This window comes from Nomascus leucogenys, chromosome 7b (genome assembly GCF_006542625.1).
Source record: "Nomascus leucogenys isolate Asia chromosome 7b, Asia_NLE_v1, whole genome shotgun sequence".
Lineage (NCBI taxonomy): Eukaryota > Metazoa > Chordata > Mammalia > Primates > Hylobatidae > Nomascus > Nomascus leucogenys.
In genome coordinates, this window is record NC_044387.1 from 6,686,798 (window position 1) to 6,708,157 (window position 21,360).

The 21,360-nt window shown below is 47.4% G+C and overlaps 1 protein-coding gene across 1 annotated transcript in view; it reads left to right on the forward strand.

Moving 5' to 3' along the window:
- The window catches only part of EFCAB6 (EF-hand calcium binding domain 6), a 295,381-nt gene that overhangs the window by 52,283 nt on the left and 221,738 nt on the right, over positions 1 to 21,360 (forward strand). Inside the window, exon 5 of the mRNA XM_030815402.1 lies at positions 2,049 to 2,115. Coding sequence (XP_030671262.1) covers positions 2,049 to 2,115 — 67 coding nt within the window. The remainder of the gene's footprint in view (positions 1 to 2,048; positions 2,116 to 21,360) is intronic.

Sequence of the window (21,360 nt, forward strand, 5' to 3'; positions counted from 1 at the left end):
GTTAGTATCTGACAATAAATGGTCATAGGCTGTGTTCTCCTGAAGCAGACACTGAGATGGAGTTTGGGGAGCAAGATGTAGATGAGGGTAAACACCTGTAAAGGGAAGCAGGCTGAAGCAGGATTAAGCAGAGGGAGAGGCTCAACAGCAATGCGGACCTGACAAAGCCTTGACCAACTTGGCTTGAACTAGGCAGGAGGATGTGATTGGGAAGGGCGGGCTTCCTGGAGTTCCAAGGCTGTGTTCCGTTGCTGCAGCTGGATGGGGGCGGGGGTTGAGTAACAAGCATTTGTTTGATTTTTATTCTTTAATTCCCTTTTTTGTTTGAGATGGAGTTTCGCTGTTGTTGCCCGGGCTGGAGTGCAATGGCGTGATCTCGGCTCACTGCAACCTCTGCTTCCCAGGTTCAAGTGATGCTCTTGCCTCAGCCTCCTAAGTAGTTGGGATTACAGGCGCACCCTACCACGCCTGGCTAATTCTGTATTTTTAGTAGAGATGGGGTTTCTCCATGTTGGTAAGGCTGGCCTCCAACTCCTGACCTCAGGTGGTCCTCCTGCCTCAGTCTCCCAAAGTGCTGGGATTACAGGCATGAGCCACCATGCTTGGCTTATTCTTTAATTCCTAAACATTTTACAAATAGTGTTTTGTATCTATTGAATATATTATTGAAACAGTATTTAAAAGATTACATTTAACGTAGCATTATAGATTTGAATTCCTGATCAGGTCCTATCTTTAACTTGGGAACAGAACCCCTCTGAGACTCAGTTTCCTCCTATGTAAGGAATTCAATCTCTGCTAAGCACTCCAGTGTCTTCCCCTTACCCTTTGAAGTCTAGACTCCTTATCAAGGCCCACAGACTCATAAGCCTGGCATCTGCCTCCATCTGAACATAGCCTGCACACCTTCTCATTGCCCATCCAGCTCTGGTCTCCCTGGCCTCCTTCCTGCTGACCCTGGGATCTGCTGAGCTCCTGCCAGCCAAGGGCTTCATACTAGCTGCCTGTTTCCTTTGCTTTGCCTGGAAGGCTTCATGGCCCTTCACCTTGTGGGCCTGTATCCAAAAGACACTTGGCCAGAGAGACCTTCTGCTACCCACTCCATCCAAAGAGTCATCCCATCTTCCCCCATCTCCAATTTATCTCCCTGCCCAACTTTATTTTATTCATGGCACCTGTTATTATTTCAACTCACATTACTTATTTGCTTATTTCCCATCCGTCACTGTCACCAGTATGGGTGGTGTCTTGCTTAGCACCACGGCCCTAGACCTGGCAGGTAGGAGGCATGGACAGACATTGTATAGTGGAGGGGCACCAGCTCTGCCTCCTCGTGTTCTCCTCCCACCCTCACCCTACCAGTTTGTCCCAAGGAGGGGCTCTGCAGTGGTTTGTAGATACACAGATAATGCAAAATAAAAACCAGTGAATAGGGACAAGCAGATGGAACCCAGGGATGGTACAGATGCATTGACCATGAAGCCCTTCACTGAGCAGCTGAAGGTGAGCCATTAAGGGAACGTAGAGCCCCACAATGGTCAGATCAAAGTGCTGCAGCCGCAGCAGAGGGGTTAGGAGCTGGATCTGAACCCAGAGCACCTGGGTCTGACACTGGCGCCTCCACTTCCTCACATGTGACCTTCATTTTCCTCATCTATTAAGATCCCCGTCAGTCTCCTCGGTAAAGCAGGGATGATAATGGTCCCAAATCCATAGAGCTGTTGAAAGGCTTAAATGGGATGAGGCTTGTTAAGGCTTGAGACACAGAAAGTCCTCATTAAGTGTCAGCTGTAAGTATTTAATTTGCACATTACCTTAGGAGGAGTAAATGCTACTATAATTCATTTTACAGATGAGAAAACAGGCCAGGGGAAACAAAGTAATTTGCCCAATTTCATGCTCCTGGCAGACAGTAGCTTGTAAGAAATACCTTGCATTTTAAAATAGATTATTTGGAAATCCTTGTAATTTTGATCCTTGCATATCCGATGTAAACATTTATTTGGTTAAAATGTTTTAATAAAGATTTTTTTTTTTTTATTTCTAAGGGGAGATGGGAATGAAATGAATTGCTGCCGCACATTAAGAGAACTTGAAATCCAAGTGGGAGAAAAGGTAATAGAGATTTTAAAGAAATGATTTCCCCCCACCCCACCCATCGTCAGCAGTAATTATTAGTGGAGGTAGATGATGGAAAATGAGCCACACCTCGTCATCCGAGTTCTCATGTCAACGTTGTCCGACTAAATAGATCTTCTGGTAACAAGCCAGTGCAAAAGCTTGTGTTCTGACTACTTTGACTGTCTTGGATGGCATCTCTTTTGATGAGTGACACCAGCAGAAGTCCTGGAATATTAATTACTTTTGTATTAACTTTAGATCATTATTAGTAGGGCTGCCTTTTCTGTCTTTGTCTAAGTCTGAGCAGGTTTTTCTTTAGAAAGGGAAAACGACTGCTTTGCAGCAGTCAATGCCAATCAAGAGCTGCATAGTAAAAATAACCAGTCGAACTCAAAGTGATATATACTTCAGTATTGAGTAATTTAGCCATGAAAACTACTATGTGTTTAGAGAAAGAGCATATAGCATCGTTCCTATTTGCTGATTGTGGTTAGAGCTCACAGCACACAGCTAAGGCGGGGAGGAGATGATAATGTCATTCAAGGGTTGGAATCAGACTCCTTTTTAAAATGCATTTGGGCCTGTCAGTTACATGAGCAGTTTGAGAATCATAGTTTAATTTATTTGATTCAATATGTTGGTTTGAAATGTGACAAATTTTCTTTCTTTTTTGAACTCTTCTGAGACTCATATATTTCATACTCAAAAATAGCCAGAGATCCACAAAATGTTTGTCTCAATTTCCCTGGCTGATACCATTAACACCAGAAAATTCATCTCAATATGATAATTTCTTAGCATTATGTGTTTCTAAAAACCTGTTTCACTATAGTTGATATTAGTCGGAACCCAGGTATAATTGTCTGCTGCTTCTGCTGTGACCCATTTGTTATTCTGCAAGAAATTTGTCGTGCAACTGATATTACTTAGGGGTATATGTCTTTTTTCTGTTTAAACTGTGTTCATCATGATATGCTTCTGGAAAAGTCCACTGTTTATGACAATGATCACAGCAGCAGAAACATTGTTAAGGATCAATAATGCAACATGACCTTGCGTGTGGAGACACAGACAAAGGCCAGGATTGTAAATGGCCCAAAATAAGGCTGTGGTGAGCAAATCTCAGGTGGAACTCCATCGCTGTCCATCCTTTTGGTTAATTTTTTTATCCCATCCTCCTCCCCGTGGAACCCCTGCTAAGAGTTGAAACCCAGGCAGTTTTCATTCAGTTGCCTATGAGAACAAACAGGTGAAGGGAAAAGGTAACGCTCAGTACCAGAGTACTGGGGGGTTTTTTTCTGCCGTGTGTTCCAGCCAGCACAGACTGTAGCCCAAATTCTACCTACGACCCCAACCCTGGGCAGGCAGGGGAGGTTGGAGGAGACTGACCCCGGGACCCGGGCAGACCTGGGTTTCCATCCTGGGGCTCTGCCATTTACCAGCCACATGGTCTCAGGCAAGCCCTCATTGTTGGGTTTCTTCACCTGTCATTGGGGATAACAGCCACCACCTTGACGTGCTGCTGTGCGGCTTAAAAATATCCAGAATAAAGCACCTGGAACACTTAATAAATGCCAGCTGTTACTGTTATGCTTATCCCTACAGCTTCCTTTGAAGTACAGGTAGGAACACAGATGAATCTCATTCCTTTCCAGCCCCTCCACCTCCAAATAAAGAGAACAAATCAGTACACCCCTCAACCGTGTGCTGTGTGCAGTAGCATGCTTCTAATGAAGACTCTGACCCTTCTAACGGTCACACACTAATGTTGGAGACTGAGGAGAAGACTTAGGAATGATCTAAGTAAGCCTCTCTTCATACACATGTCATTGCTGGGTGATGGTTACAGTTTGGGAATGAAAAAATGCTAATTATTTTATTTTAAATATGAGCCCACGTGGCTTACTGGAGCCAAGAATGCATGCAGATGTCTCTGAGTTTTTGGAGCCAGACTCTGCTGATGCGTGTGGACTGGCCTTCCTACACCAGCAAATAATTAGCAGTGGGAACCCCAACCCAGCTGAACCCCAGCACTCCTGTCCTAATTGCTTTCTTCTGCATTGAGCTTGGTCTGATGGCTGGTTTGCCAGCCTCTCTCTTCTTCACGGGCCCTCAGACCCTCCAACCGACGCTCAAGTTCATGCTCATTATCCAGTAGAACCCTTGGGCTCTCTGAGCCTCATTGTCTCTATAAGTCAAGGGAGAAGGCCAGATTGGATGACCTCCGGGTCTCGTCTTTCCGTCTTTGGTGACTGTGCCCCATGGCTTCATGGGAAGAGATGCTCTCTGTTTGGTGGAGGAGGCTCTGTAAGCCCAGGGTGGTTCTCAGCGTGTCCTCTTCAGGATCCACGTGGTCCTGGCTCTGGTTTAATCTGCACTCACGTTCCACTCAACAGCCACACTAAGTCCTGGCGCATTCCTCACTTGCTGTCATTCTCCTGGCCCTTGCTTTTCATTTTGGCCACAACCATGACCCTCTGCTTTCATGTGGCTCCTCTGTGCCTTTGCCTGAGCGTCTCCTGGACTGGCTCTTGAGTTCTCTGGTCTTCAGCTTCTTTGTCTCCATAGTGCCCTAGGAGCCAGAGGGATTTATGGAGAATCAGGTACACCTGGGCTGAAACCCTGCCTCTGTTGCTGGGGGTGGTAGGGTGCCATGGATGGTTTCTCATTTGTTCTGAGTTTCCTCATCTCTAAAGTGGAGACAACTCTAAAGTACCTTTCAGGGTACTAACAAGAATGAATGTAAGCGAAGCCCCTGCATACGGTAGATAGTCAGTAAATGTGAGTCCCTTCCCCTACTGATGAGTGAAGCTGGTTCTCCTTGCTGAACACCACTAAAACCCTTGCTGTGGCCGTCTTTATCTGCCACCAGCTGGCAACCCCTTGGACACAGAGATGTTTGGTTTTTTTTTCCCTTATGAGAAACCAAAGACTCCCAACTTAACTATCTTAGAAAATAAGGAGCTTCTTATCTTACCCAAGAAGTCAGGAGGGCGTGGAGGCTAGGGTTGACTAACCCACCTACCTCTCTTTCTGGTCACCAGGAGGTTGCCACCACTCCAGGCAGATACTTTGATGTCAAATTTTTTTCAGTGGTCACATTTTTCCCAGTATGACTCTAAAAACAAGAGAAAGTCCCTCCCTGTGTCCCACAGCCTGGAATTATGCCCCACACCTAAAGCAATCATGGGCAAGGGAATTGGTTCCTGCCAGCAGCCAGGACCAACCTTGATCACCACCTGCTGTGGCCACTGGGTTCCCTCCTATGAAGCACATGGCCCCCCAAGAAGGGCAGATGTCTGAACAAAATGGAAAATAGAGGGTTTTGTTAGAAAGGAGAAGTGGGCAGCCAGGCATGGTGGCTCAGCCTGTAATCCCAGCACTTTGGGAGGCCGAGGTGGGCGGATCACCTGAGGTCAGGAGTTCAAGACCACCCTGGTCAACATGGTGAAACCTTGTCTCTACTAAAAATACAAAAATTAACTGGGCATGGTGGCACACGCCAGTAATTCCAGCTACTCATGAGGCTGAGACAGGAGAATCACTTGGATCCAGGAGGCAGAGGTTGCAGTAAGCCGAGATCATGCCACTGTACTCTAGCCTGGGCAACTGAGGGAGACTCTGTCTCAAAAAAAAAAAAAAAAAAAAAAAAAAGAGAACTGGATAGAGGTGAATGCATTTGGGAAGGCAACCAATCCATCTGCTTCAGCTACCTACAGAAGGGACCCCTCTTGGCTGGTGGGGCCTTAATCTTTTGGACACTAATGTAATTTTTCAGATTTTGCCAACTCTAGTAATATTAGCTAGCACTGAGCACGTACTAGGAGCTGTTCTAAGTGCTTTATCGTATTAAGGCATTTAATTCCCAGGTGGACCCCATGAGGCAGGTGTCGTTGTTATCCCATATTGATATGGAAGGAAGCTGAGAACAGAGGTTAAGCAGGCTTATGTTGATGCTTACTTTGCATTCAGCAAATGTGACAACTTGTTACACCTGTAGTTAGACCCAGTCCATCACAGAGAGAAGCCTTTCTGTTCATCATCACTGCACAAGTCAATGGAGCTTTGTGTTCCAACCACGGAGTTGCCTTTCTGTCTACGGAGCATCTACTTCAAGTGGGCATTTGGGAGTTTTCTTCCCTTTTCTCTGTGGTGTCCTGCCTTTCACTCTCCCTCCACCTGGTCAGTCTTTCATGCACCCTGTCTCCCTGCGGGGCCCCAGCTCCATCCTGGAGCAGTGGCAGTCCCCGAGACCTCAGACAGCTTCCTCACACTCTTCAGGTGAGGACTGCCAGGAGAGAAAGAACTTGAACAAAGATGCAGTGTGTTGCCAGCCTAACGAAGTGTCAGGTTTTTTACTCCATCTATCATTTGTCAACTCCTGACAAGAGGTGAAGATAGGAGTGGCTAAGACAGGAAGAAAATCCCATCTTACCACCTAAGGTGAGGTGAGGGCTCATTGTAAGCCCTGTTGAGGGAAGTACTGAGAAACAGGAAGCTATTCTGACCTGTATGGGAATACAGTGTATGTTCAGAAGGTCGTGACTCTCCCCCTCACAAAAAAATATGTTCTTCATTGAAGACTAGAATTAAAGAATGTATATTCAGTTAAAGAAGTATGAAAAGAAAAAGAAAGCATCCGAAGCCCCAGGCTGTTTGCTCTTGTATCATGTCACTACCCAAGTCAGGGAGCTCTCAGAAGAAAAAAATGCTTGAAGGTTCGGATGCCAGAACATCTGGTCTACCCAGTCAGCTGTGACAAGCGTGTCTGTTGGACACTGAGTGATCTGACACAGGTTTTTATGGGATTACCTTGGTGCCTTGGAGGTGTGTGGAGATAGTCATTTCAGAAGCAATTAGTAAATAATTATAATTGCTGAGCTGCTGGCTTGCTCTGTAATATCCTCATGAAGAAGAGACAAAAGTGGTGGGTAGATTCATTCTCTTAAAGAGGTGACTTTTCTTTAAAAAGACATTTAACAATTTAATATTCAAGGGATAAAGAATCAGTTGTTAGAATCACCACCATTTCATAAACACACCTTAATTTTATAACACTACATTAGCATGAATGAATAGACCGGAATGCAGTCTGTTTGCCTAACAAAAAGGCTGTGTCAAGCTCAAAATGAGGCCATTTACTAAAACAAGCAAGCTCTTGGTTAATTCCTAATATTCCCCTAATCCTACTTTCATCAGCTCTACTTTGCTGCACTTGGTATTAATTGCCTGTTGTAGCAGGTATTTGAACACATCTCCTCTTTCATCCGAAGAAAATATTAGCATATCGTAGAGCTGTTGGGACAGATTGTATCTGAGGCACTTTTTCCTCCCCGCAGAAAAGCCTATCAATCATAACTGAATATAGTGATTAATAATGTCACAGCTTTTATTCTTGTGTCTACGTGCATCTAAATGAAGAGTAGCACTTATATTTTGATCTAGAGAATCTCACACCACAAAATAATCCGTTGGCATTTTATTAAAAAATTATATTGAGAATACTTCTACCCCAGGACCTATTTTTGGTTGCTGTATCATTAATTTACTAAAGCCTTCATGAATGAACTACAGCAAAGATTCTGAAATATCAGAATTTGCAATTATTTCAGACTAAGTTTTTTGTTTTTTTTTTGTCTTCCTGTGTGTGACAAATTAATAGTGCAAACACAAGATTGTAGGGGTAAATGCTTAAAGCAGCATGGTGTGGGGCTACAGTCTGGAGCGCTGGCCTGAGCAAGCCCAAGCATGCATTTGAACACCAACACAGACTCTCCGAGGGATCCTGAGCAAGCGAGTCTTGCCTCTTGCGAGACTTTCCCCATCTGTGAACTGGGTGAACAGTATTGCAAGGTTTTCTCAGTGTTTTTGGGATTCTATGTGAGAATAAATATAAAATGAACTCACCATAGTGCTAGGCCCGTAGAAGTTACTTAACAAAATTAGGAGTTTGTATTTAGAGGACACAAAGCATGCGAGTTCTTACGTGGGAAGTTAAAGGATGGCATGCGATCATCTAGGGCAGCAGTCCCCATCCCCCAGGCTGCAGACCTGTACTGGTTGGTGGCCTGTCGGGAACCAGAATGCACAGCAGGAGGTGAGCGGTGGGCAAATGAGCATCACCACATGAGCTCCGCCTCCTGTCAGATCAGCAGCGGCATTAGATTCTCATAGGAGCGCGAACGCTATTGTGAACTGCGCATGCAAGGATCTACGTTGCACGCTCCTTATGAGAATCATCTAACTAGTGTCTGATGATCTGAGGTGGAACAATTTCATCCCGAAACCATACCCCCTCACCCTGGTCCATGGAAAAATTGTCTTCCACAAAACTGGTCCCCAGTGCCAAGAAGGTTAGGGACCACCGCTCTAGGATTGAAAGCTACTAGGGGAAGGATAAGAGGGCTATATGCTGAGGGTGCCCACATTTATATCTCCTTCTGAGGCCCCAGACTCACCAGTGTCCACAGACAAAAACGTAACTCGTGACTGTCCTCCTGCCCCACCCCGAGAAGCCTTCTTCCCAGGTCAGTAAATGGTTCTACCACTCATCATTCGTTCAAGCAGAAACAAAGGACCAGTCTTGATTACCTCTCCCTTACCAGTGCCCCTCCCATATCGCGGCCATCAGCAAGTTCTGTCTACTCTATCCTGAACTAGATCCCAAACCCGGACACTTCTGATCCATCCCCACTGCCATCATTATAGCCTAAGCCACCATCGTCGCTGGCCTGTGCTTTGTCAGTGACTCCTTAGCGGGATTTCCCGTTGCCTGTCTTGCCCGTTACAATCTGCATTCCACATGACAGCCAGAGTTATCCGTTCAAAACATAAGCCAGAGCCTTTCAGGCTTCTCTGGTGAACATGTCCATGTCTTTTGCTTGTGCATCCAGTAAACTTCAGTTAAACGCCCCAGCTTTCAGAGCTCTGCACCAGAGAGCTCTCCGGTGAGGTGTCTTTTGACTACCCTGTCTAAAACTGTGCATTTTCCGTAGCACGTAGAACATTCTGAAATGTTGTTTGTTTACTTGTTTATGACTGGGATCTATGTTCTGTGGGAGCAGGCACCTTTTCTGTCCTGTCCACTGCTGTAACTTTAGTGCCTTGAACGGTTCCTGGAGCCTGATATACACTCAGTAAATAATTATTGTATGAATAAAGAAAGTTTTGTAGAAAAGTTCGTATTGCTTGGAATAGCCAGGAACAATTGGATGAGGAAGGTGATATTGGAGCTTGAGTTTGGACCATAGATAGACTTGCAATGCACGTTGAGGATGGGGTAGGGGAAGAGATGTGGGGTAGTTTTCAGAATTGCAACCTGGCATAAAAAAAGAACATGAGGAGAGGGAAGCCGGGATGTGGCCAGAGCACTGAAAGGAGACAAGCCCTGTGGCTATTCTGTAGAGTCATGTTTCTCAAGGCAAGTTGGGACAGATCAGTTCTGAAAGGTAGACTGGAGGAAAAGATGCATTTGAAGGCCAGATTTTAACCCTTAGTCATGGGTCAGGAGGAGGAGGACTGAAGGTTTCTGATAAGGGGGTTATGGTGTATTTAGGAGAGTGCTGTCGGCAGCATCATGGGTACATTTGCTGGGAAAGCAACTGGAGTCAGGGGTACCTGTTATCAGGCTTGGAAGTCATTGGTCACCCTCTTACCATCATCATCTGCATTTGTTGAGCACCTACTGGTGTTGTAGGGACACCATGTGGTTATTGGGGATACAAAGAAGACTAAGGCCTGATTCTTGTCCTCCAGAAACTTAAAATCACCTTGGGAACACAAGCATAAGCAACACATTATGATGGTTCAAAAATGTGTTTATTGGGTGGTATATCACCTAGATCAAGAGGAGTTAGGGAATAAAGTGATACAAGTTGCTCATACTGACAGCTGAGAGATGTGGACAGTAAACTCTCTAAGACTTTGTAAGAGAAAGCCATCCCTATTGGCTACTGGGGAGGTACCCAGGGAGGGTGATTGGTTTGAACCAGGCCTTAGAGGAAGGGTAAGACTTCAGATGGTGTGTACATACCAGGGGCTCATTAAGTCTAGGAATTCATGAATGAACAGAAGAAGGCAGGCAGGAGGGCACAGGGTGGGTGTTCTCCCACCAACTGGACCAATTTGCCAGGAGGAAAGATGTCTATGGGGGTGAACGGGGAGGACGTAGGCACTCCCAGCTGAGTGTGCACTGAGTGAACTAACAGTCTTCCACCCCAAACCCACAACATATTCTACATTGTTGATCTCATCCACTCAGGTCACCAAGGCAGAAACTGGGCGCCACTTTGACTTTCCTTTCCCTCACCCTCTACATACAGTTAACCACTAGGTCCTGCTGATTTGGTCCCCTAGAGCCAGCCCCAACTTCTCCAGTGCTGTTCCCCTAGTCCTTGAGGATTCACAATGTACATTAGCATAGTGAAGGCTCAGAGGAGGCTGCCGTATAGAAATCTATTGAATGTTGCTGCAGCCAGCCTTTATTTGTTTAGCTCTAGATCCAGAAGAACTTGTGTTTGGAGGAACGCCATTTTGGGAAATGCTGGGGGAGTTGACAGACAACTCTAAAATGTGATTCTGGTCTATTTCTTAGGTGAGGTGGTCTGTGGCTGGCTATGCTCTTGGCAAAGTGCTACAGCCACGTGGCAGTACCCAGCGTTGGCCCAGCCTGGGAAGCTTTTCACATAACCTGAACAGTCTTCTTCGGTTTATCTTTCTCAAAGCAGCATCCTCTCCCATGAGGTCCAGACAAGCAGCAGGATGCTGGGTCAGCATGGTGGCTTCTGATCTTCCAGGCTTGCCCCTGCTGGTGTGCAGCTCTGTCCTATGAGTGAGCTGAGGCCAGGGCTCTTAGGGGCCCCAAGATTCTTGGCCTGTGGCAGCTGAGGTGGAGTATCCATCCTATGAGTGTGGGCTGGGTAAGAAAGAAAGGAAAGAAAGGAAACATTTCTTATAGATCAGCAGCCCTTTTTAAAATTTTAATTTCTAATTTTTTGTAGAGATGGGGTCTTACTATATTGCCCAGGCTAGTCTTGAACTCCTAGCCTCAAGCAATCCTCTTGCCTCAGCCTCCCACAGTGCTGGGGTTACAGGCATGAGCCACCACACCCAGCCTGGCACCCTTGTAAGTCCCTCAGTTTATAGACAGGGCACCTTTTCATAGCTGTATCATAAGCTCAATGGGTAGCTAGAGTTTCTTAAAAGAAGTCTGTAAGCTATACATTACAGGTAAGCATTTTAAAAATGAAAAATCGAATGTGGGGGAAGGTTTATGTGGCCTGTGGACTTTATATAAGCACGAGTTTCCCTCTTCACCTTGGCTGCAAGGAGACCCTGAACCAGAGTTTTGCTTCCTTGTGTCAACTATGACTTTTAGGTTTCTTTAGCTCATTTTTTCGGGGTCAGCTTTCTTTTCTCCATTTTTGTGGATCTTATTTGGATATCTTTTTCAGTAAGCTTGTTCGATTTTTGGTAAAGGCAGGGTATGCCTATGTTCAGTAAAGAAATTTGTAGTCCTTGGCCTGTGAGGGCAACTGCCAGAGCAATGAGAGCATCAGCCCAGAGGCAGGGAGGCGAGGCTTTCGTGAAAGGTGAACGATGCCTGCCCCCGCCTTCCCGCTTGTCCCTGGATTGGAAGTTTGTGTTTATGAGGTTCTGAATGTAGCCTAATTTTTTCCTATCTGGTTTGGCGCATCTCTACCAGCTGGTAAATAGGAAATGTTCACGGTAGGAAGCCAATACTCTGCAGAGTGTAAACAGATGGAATCGATATAAAGTGACAAGTTAGACTGTGCTATTGAGAATACAGAGCCAAAACTAAGAACATAACAGTCAAGCTACTTATTTCGTTCCAGTTCATTTAGTCCTGAATAGTGCTTCATATTTGCACAGCTGTGTTGTTCTTTTTTCCCCCTTCCTTTCTTCTGGGTTGATAATGACAATTTCAAAGAAAAACTTTAATTAAAGATTTTATACAAAATAGCCAAAAGTAGAATAATAAGGAAAATGAGCATTGATGTGTTTATTGTAAGAGAAATCCTTTTTCATGGTTTCATTTCAAATCTGTACTTCTTAAATTTAAAATGAATTTAGTGGTGGAGACAGAAAGGTGCCAGACTGACAGCCGTGGGTGCTGAACTCTTCCGCTTGCTGCTGTGCCAAGACGTGGGGGTGCCCGAAGCCCCCTCCCCTTGGGGCTCAGTCTCAGTCTACAGGCAGGCGGGTGGGATGCAGTTCCTGACCCCCTTCTCTTAGAAGCCAGGTGAGAAAAAGTGGCTCCGGGTGAGGAGCTGCACAGAAAACAGCTACACGGAAGCCAATAAGAATGAAATTGTAGAAGGTTTAAGTTTGTCTGCAGGTTATGCTGTGGCATGAAGAAGCTTGGCCTGCCTCCGGGAAGGGCCACATCAGTACCAGGCCTCCAGAGGGATTGTTTTCTAGGCGGAGTGGGAATTCTGGGCTTCAGAGAGGAAACATTCGGCCTTTTCTCATCTTCTTTAAAGCCTGGGTGGTCAGATTTATTTGAGTTCACGGTTTTCCTTCCTGGAGCTCAAAGTGCTATAAAAAGAATTTTAAACAAAGAACTCTGGAGTAATAATAGCATCCATGGTTAGCAGTTTATGGAACCATCTGAACTCAGTGGGGTACAAATATGAAGCAGTTTGATTTCTTAGCTCTCAGTTTTCTCCAACAGGAGCTGCTGAATCTCCCTCTCTTGTCCCATAGGAATATCTTCAGCAGATCTGGTGGCTCTCTGGTCACATTTAGGTCTAAACAGGTCCAGTGCAGGCGAGTTCAGTTTAAACCTCAAGTGTGGGGCTGGTTCAGCACGCACTTCTCAGCTCCTCCCAGCCTGAGGGCCCTGGAGTGGATAGCGCCAGCTCACTGGCTGTACCTCCCTCCCTCTTTCTGCTTCCTTTCTCCCCCAGATCATGGGGTCTGGGATGAGGGCTGGGGAAGGAGAGCATGTCTCTCTCTCTCTTACCTGGGTCCTCTCTGGGAAGCTCTCTTATAGGGCCCATGGGGAATAATTAGGACAGTGCTTTGGGGGCCTCTGAACTTCATGGTTTCCAGTTGAGGAGGATCAGCCCTGACTTAGCCCCCTCTGGACTGCCTCAGCTCCCACTCCTGGTGGTCCAGCTCCCTTCCTTTGGCTGCTTGGGTCCCCTCCCCTGATGAGCAGTCCCTTGGGAGCAGGACAGCTCAAGCTTTCTACCTTTTGTGGTGTCCTCTTAACCCATGGAAAATTCACAAGTCCCATCCATACCAAAACAGGTGTTGAGGCTGCTTTCATCTGCTGCTTCTGCCCTGCTCCACTGTCTCTGTCCGAGTCTCAGTTCCTCTTCCCAGGTAGGTGCAGAGCAGATCACTGAATCCACTGGGAAATGAGATGCCTGTCTACCCTTTTTGCAGGTTCCTGTCCTGTCTCTACAAGGATTGTCTTGGCTTGCAATCTCCCCACCTACCCACCCACTCATCCATCCACCCATCCATCCTTCATCATCCATCCCCACATCCATCTGTCCATAGCCCTTCCATTCATTCATCATCCATCCATTCATCCATCTACCCATCTATCCATCATCCACCCACCCATCCATCCGTCCACAACCCATCCATTTATTCATTCATTCATCATCCATCCATTCCCCATTCATTCATTCATTCATCATTCATCCCTTCTTCCATCCATTCATCCATTTACCTATCTATCCATCATCCATCCACCCATCCATTCACCCACCTGTCCCATTTATTCATCATCCATCCATTCATCCACCCACCCACCCATCCATCCATCCACTCACCCACCCATCCATCCATCCACTCACCCAGCCATCCATCCATCCTCTCACCCACCCACCCATCCATCCACTCACCCAGCCATCCATCCGTCCACTCACCCAGCCATCCATCCATCCACTCACCCAGCCATCCATCCGTCCACTCACCCGCCATCCATCCGTCCACTCACCCAGCCATCCGTCCGTCCACTCACCCAGCCATCCGTCCGTCCACTCACCCACCATCCGTCCTCCACTCACCCAGCCATCCGTCCGTCCACTCACCCACCATCCGTCCGTCCACTCACCCAGCCATCCGTCCGTCCACTCACCCAGCCATCCGTCCGTCCACTCACCCAGCCATCCGTCCGTCCACTCACCCAGCCATCCGTCCGTCCACTCACCCAGCCATCCGTCCGTCCACTCACCCAGCCATCCGTCCGTCCACTCACCCAGCCATCCGTCCGTCCACTCACCCAGCCATCCGTCCGTCCACTCACCCAGCCATCCGTCCGTCCACTCACCCAGCCATCCGTCCGTCCACTCACCCAGCCATCCGTCCGTCCACTCACCCAGCCATCCATCCATCCACCACCCAGCCATCCATCCATCCACTCACCCAGCCATCCGTCCGTCCACTTACCAGTTATTCATTGATCCAGGCCCTAGCCTTGGCTCTGGACTCATGCCTGTTCAAGACCTTCCTCCATCTCTAGGCTTCTGTTTTCTTAGTCTGGGCAATGGTGCTGTGGAGAGTGAGGAGTGAAGGAGGGACTGGGGTTGGGGAGAGTAATGTGAGTTCAGCCGCTTAATATTCCCTGACATGGGTGTGTGGTTATTTGGATCTCTATTCTTAGCCTTTGATCCCAGTCAGCAATTCTCGTTTCACCACCATTTACTGAATGTGTTCCGTGTGTGAAGCACCTGCACACATGAGCCCCTTTCATCTTAAGCACACACCACACACCTATATCCTTATTCATTCTCATTTCACAGGCAAGGAAGCTGAAGTTAGAGGAATCAGGCTGCTTTCCCCAGGTTACCTAAATAACAGGTGCAGAGCTGGGATTTGAAGTCTCATTTCAGAGCCTGTGACTAGTCACTACATCATTCTGCCCTTCAGGTCCCTTGTGGAGAGGAAGGAGGCAAAGAGGTGATTTGATACACTGGGATTGTCCAGTGGGGGTCGCTCCAGCCCAGAGCAATTGTGTGCCTTTCAGTGGGCAAACCACCCTGCCTGGGAGAGGGTTCATTTTCCCCACTCTCCTGCTTTCATCTTAAAGGTCAGACAGTCTCTGCTTCTTGTAGTAACATTTATAATTCTGCCCTTCATCAGTTCACCTAAATCTTTTTAACTGAATATTTTGTCTTGCTATTACTTTTTAGGTAATAATAAAATAAAAATTTATTATTTTTATTTTTCATGATCACTTCCTTCTTTCACTTCACTCCTATGTGACATGGGGCTTCGTTTCCTTGCTTTAAATTCTAGGTAACGGGCTTGGCTTATGCAGCCGCACTTTGGAACTTCAGAGCTTTCTGTCTTGCCTTCCCCAGCCTTGCTCTCCAGGCAGAAGAGCCCAGTGGGTTTGGTCTCATGGTCCTCCCCTAGATCACTTGCTTCAGCCATTATGCCGAGGTCCGAACAGCTACCCAGACCTGGCTCTAAGGACACCTAGAGGGTCAGATACTATCCTGCTCCCAGGCTCTGCAGTGCTGCGGTGGTGGCCGGGGTGCAGTGGAGGGGCTGGGGTGCAGTGGGGGTGCCGGGAGGGCAGCACCTTCTCAGGCACAGGGCTAGCATACGGCCCTGAGCAAGGCTCAGGGAGCCAGGCTGGAATCAGCGCCAGGCTTGGTGGGGGCTGCGCAGGGTGGGGCTGGGACCAGGTCTCTGGCCAGGAGAGGGGCAAGAGGGTTGGGACCAGACTCTGGGACCATGCAGGCCCATTTCCTGGCTCTGAGCCTTTAATTTAAGGCATAGTTAGCTGTTGCTTTGGTTTCCTTTTAAAATCTTCAGTGCTTTTCCTCATGTTTGTGCACAAAGAACTCCCCTGAAATGTCCTCACCCACTCAGATGTAAGTCAGTGAGGACAGTGTGTAGGGTGGGGGAGTGGAATATGGGTCAGTGAACTTTTTCCATAAAAGGCTTAGGAGTAAATATCTTCCCAACTATTCCACTCGGCCCTTGGAGGGGAAAGCAGTCCCTAGACAATATGTAAATGAGTGGGCGTGGCTGTGTGCCAATACAATTTATTTGTGGATACTGAAATTTGAAATTCACATAACTTTCGCATGTCATGAAATATTAGCCTTCTTTTGATTTCTTTTTCAACCATTTAAAAATGTTAAACCATTCTTAGCTTGCAGGTGTATGAAATCAGGTGATGGGCAGTAGTTTGCCACACCTGGAACGAAGGGAGTTAGGTCTCCATGGGTAATGACGTCAGGTGATACTGGGGCAAGATGTTCTTTTCTGAGAAGCATGCTGGTTCGGAGGGAGGCTGCAAGAAGCAGGGACCTTTCCCCTTTTGTTATCGGTGCAGCGGTTTTTCCCTCTCTCGGTGGATTTGGCTCTCTGAGCACGCCTCCCGCCAGGCGCTGGGGATTTGAAGGGTGGAATGGAATGACAGGTGAGCAGAGACCAGGTCTCCCCTGCCCCCAGGGGAGGGAGCTAGTTACCAAGTGCGGGCAAAAATCAAGATCGCAGGGTGGAAGTCAGGGTTCCACCCATGGCTGGACGGAGGGATAATTAGGAAAGCCAGAAGAGAAGATACCGAATCCTGCCCCAGAGTGGACAGTGGCAGGACAGGGAAGGGCCGCAGACATGGCGTGCGAATCCATTCTGCACGTATACTTATGGGCATCTGCTGCATCCGGGCACTATTCTGAGCCCTGAAGATAGGGCAGCAAACAAAACCAACTTCTTGCTTCGTGGAATTTACATTTCAATGGAGGAAGAAAGACAGTAAACAGCTACAGAAATAAATAGGAAATGGTCCAGGTGTTGATGAATGCTAAGAAGAAAAATGAAGCAAGTGGCCAGCACAGGATGAAGGTGCGCTTTCGAATAGGCGAGTGAGGAAGGCCTCAGTGGCGGTGTGGGATGGAGACCTGAACGAAGGCAGGGAGGGAGGCATGAGCAAGCTTGGTGCATGTAAGAAAGAAGGAGGAGGCCCCACAACCGAGGCAGAGTGAGAAGGGGCAGATAAAGCAGGGGTCAGACCATCTATAAATAGGAGCTCACAGTGGGTGAGAAGAGCCCCAATATGCTTGTGAATTCAAAGTCGGTCAGCATGGCTGGAGCCCGGAGCCCGGAAACCATGGCTGGGAAAGGAGGGGGTGGGGTGTGCACAGTCACTATTGTTGGGGGCCTCAGCTTAGCCATTTTATTCCTTCTTCTTACTTTTTTCTTCTCTCCTCCCCTGTGTGGGACAAGTCTTGGACACCACGGCCCTAACTTTGTTGCCTTTGATAAGCCTCACCATCTGCAGCTCAATTCTTCAGCCCTTGCCAAACTTCAGTCTGACAAATGATAAGAGCCTTGGAGACGTTGCTCTGGTGGGTGTGAGCTCGCTGCCAGGTTGCCGCTTCCCGGTGCTCACGCTGGAGATCCATATGGGTTGCTCTGGGGTTTTAAAAAAGCGCATCGCCTCATGTCCTCCATTTTACCAAAGGAGGTAAATCTGGCTTTGGCAGCAGACAAAGTGCAGAGATTTTTATCTGGCCATGAGAGCAGGCGCTGTCAGTGGCTGGGGCCCCCTCTTTTAGACAGAGCGGTGGAGTGGAGGACAGAGGCACCGGAGCCGGCTTTGCTTCTGCTGGTGTCTTCCCCTCTTGGCTGCCGGTGCCTTTCCCTCTCGTCTGCACTCAGTATTCCCGATTTTGGATACTGAGGCCATGTTAGCCAATGTTCTTTGGTTGTAAGCTGTTCTGTAGTCAGGAGGCTGGTATAGAGTTAAGCATGGGGCTCTGCACATAACAGACATCCGTTCAATTCGTGTTTGTGCGAAGATCATGTTACTGTAATCATCATGACATTGACACTGAATGTCATCATGACTGCACTCAGGATTGGTCCTGAATGCGTGGGCCAGTCGACTGAGGAGGTATTTGCAGACATATAACACAAGGCTTCCACAGAGCGTGGCTCTTTTCCAGGCAGGTGAGGAGGGGACAAATTCATTCATTCCAACAGATACTCACTGAGTGTCCACACTGTGCCAGATGCTGTCCTAGAGCTGGGGCCATGAAAAAACCTTGCTCTCAGAGGGGGAGACGGACCATAAAAACAAAAGGAGGTGATGCCAGTTGAAGAGGATTTTGGAGAGAAGAGAATTGGGGGTGAGGAGTCCTAATTTGCACGGTGATTAGGGAGGGCCTTTCTGGGCCAAGACCTGAATGAAGCCAGGGAGTGAGCCAGTGAGTATCGGGGGAAGAATGTTCCAGGCAGAAGGAGCAACAAGCGCCAGCGCCTTGAGGCGGGAGGGGCTGAGCAGTCATGGGGAGCAGCGGAGTCTGGTGCGGCCAGAAAGCAGCAGGCGGGGGGCAGGTGGAGGGAGACATGGCCGGGGGTGGCCAGGAGCCAGTCGAGTGTGGCCTGGTGGGTCACAGCGAGTGGAATGGGAGCCCTGGGGGGTTTTGGCCATGGAGGGCATGCTCAGACTCACATTTAAACATAAACTTGGCTGCTTCATGGAGTCAAGTGTGGAGGCTGGAGGACCAAGCGGGAGGCTTGCACTAGCCCAGAGTGCGGGGAGAAGCGGGGTAGGGGTGGTAAGACATGATTGAATTCTGGAAATGGTCTGGAGGGAAGGGCTGATGGGCTTTCCTGGTAGACTGGATATGGGATATGAGCAAAAAGGAACCCAATAGAATGGATTTGCCATTTGTTGGGATGGGAGACTGTGGGTAGAGCTGCTTGGGTTTGGTAAACCTGAGATGTCTGTTAAGAGTCTCAAGGTGGACGTCAAATGGGCAGTTGGATATTCTAAGCTGGGCTCTGAGAAGAGTCCAGGGCTCAAGACAGACATGTGGGAGTCATCAGTGGGACATTGAAGCCACAGGAGTGAACCACCAAGAAGTTAGTGTGGTCAGAGAAGCAGAGAGGGCTGAGGACTGAGTCCTAAAATGCTTCAGGCTTAGAGATGGGAAGAGGAGGAGGAACTAGCAAGGGAGACTGAGAAGGAGACTCCAAGGAGGCTGGAGGAGAAGGAGAGAGAGCGTTGGCTCTGGAAGCTAAGTAGCAAAAGTGCCTCAAGGAAGAAGGTCCAAGCAGCTGTGTCAAAGGTGGCTGCTGGGACAGCAAGATGAGGACTGAGAAGTGGCCCTTGGGTTTGACAAGGTGGAAGTCTTTGGTCATGCTGACAAGAACAGTGTTTGTGCAGTAGTGTGGACAAAAGTGATTGGAGAGGTTTTAAGAGAGGGGGACACATTGGAGATAATCTTGAGGGGATTTCAGTCCAAGGGAATGGGTGACTGGAGGAAGAGGTGAGGCAAGGAGGGAGGTTCTGTTTCTGAGACAGCTCTTCATGGGGTGACCTGAGAGGGAGTAGGACAGGCAGGAGCACTTCCTCGCCTGGGGACAGGGTCAGGGTCATGTGCGTCACATGGCCCCACCTGGCCATAGGTAGGATCACGGAGTTTCATCCCTTGATCCCTTAAAACAGGACAGGAGGCACCTGTCTCATGTGGGGATGGAGCCAGGCCAGCTGCAAGTGGGTGTGGGGAATGGGAATGCTGTCTTTTAGTTGTTTCTGTTTTCCCTGTTAAATAAGAAGTAAGGTTGTCAGTAAAGCAGGAGGCGGGAGGAGAAATTGGAGGTTAGGAGAGTGGAGAAGGTGGGAATGGCTGTGTGGATGGGGTATGTGCGAGTGTGTGTGTGAGTGATGGTGTGTATGACAGTATATGCAAGTGTGTGTGAATATATGTGCAAGAGAATTTGGGTATATGTGTGAGTATATGTGTGTGAGTGATGGTGTGTGTGTGATTATATGTACAAGTGTGTGTGCATGTGAGTATATGCACAGGTGTATGTGAATATATGTGTGAGAGTGATGGTGTATGAGTATATGTGCATGTATGTGTGTGAATATGTGTGTGAGTGATGGTGCATGCGAGTATATGTGCATATGTATGTGAATGTATGTGTGTGAGAGTGTGTGTGTGAGTATATGCAGGTGTGTGTGTGAGTACATGCGTGTGTGTGTGAATATATGTGTATGTGATTGATGGTGTGTGTGAGTATATGAAGGTGTGTGTGAGTATATGTGTGTGAGTGATGGTGTCAGTGTGAGTATATGCAGGTGTGTGTGTATATGTGCATGTGTGAGTGAATATATGTGTGTGAGTGGTGGTGTGAATGTGTGAGTATATGCACGTGTGTGTGTCAGTATATGCGGGTGTGTGTGTATATATGTGTGTGATTGATAGTGTGAGTATATGCAGGCATGTGTGAATATATGTATGTGTGATGGTATGAGTGTGAGTATATGCAGGTGTGTGTGTATATGTGCGTGTGTGCGAGTGAATATATGTGTGTGAGTGATGGTGTGAATGAGTATATGCACGTGTGTGTGAGTATATGCAGGTGTGTGTGAATATATGTGTGTGAGTGATGGTGTGAGTGTGTGTGAGTATATGCACAGGTGTGTGTATGAATATATGTGCATGTGATGGTGTGTTTGCATGTGAGTGTGCATGTATGTGTGTGTGTGAATATATTTGAGTGATGGTGTGAATATGTGAGTATATGCAGGTTGTGTGTGAGTGTATGTGCATGTGTGTGTGAATATATGTGCGAATATATGTGTGTGAGTAATGGTGTGGGTATGCAAGTATATGCAGGTGTGTGAGTATATGCATGTGTGTGTGATATGTATATGTGAGTGATGGTGTGAGTATGCGAGTATATGTGCAGGTATGTGTGTGTGAGATATATGTGTGTGAGTAATGGTGTGAGTGTGTGTGAGTATGCACAGGTGTGTGTATGAATGTGTGTGAGTGATGGTGTGTGTGCATGTATCTGTGCATGTGTGTGTGTGAATATATGTTAGAGTGATGCTGTGTGTGTGAGTATATGCACAGGTGTGTGTATGAATATGTGTGTGAGTGATGGTGTGTGTGCATGTATCTGTGCATGTGTGTGAGAATATATGTGTGTAAGTGATGGTGTATGTGTGAGTATATGCACAGGTGAGTGTGTGTGTATGAATATGTGTGTGTGAGTGATGGCGTGTGTGCATGTGAGTATCTGTGTGAATATACGCGTGTGAGTGATGTGTGTGTGAATATATGCACAGGGGTGTGTGTGTATGAATATATGTGTGTGTGACTGATGGTGTGTATGCATGTATTTGTGCGTATGTGTGTGTGAATATATGTGTGAGTGATGGTGTGTGTATGAGTACATGCACAGGTGTGTGTATGAATATATGTGTGTGTAAGTGATGTGTGTGTG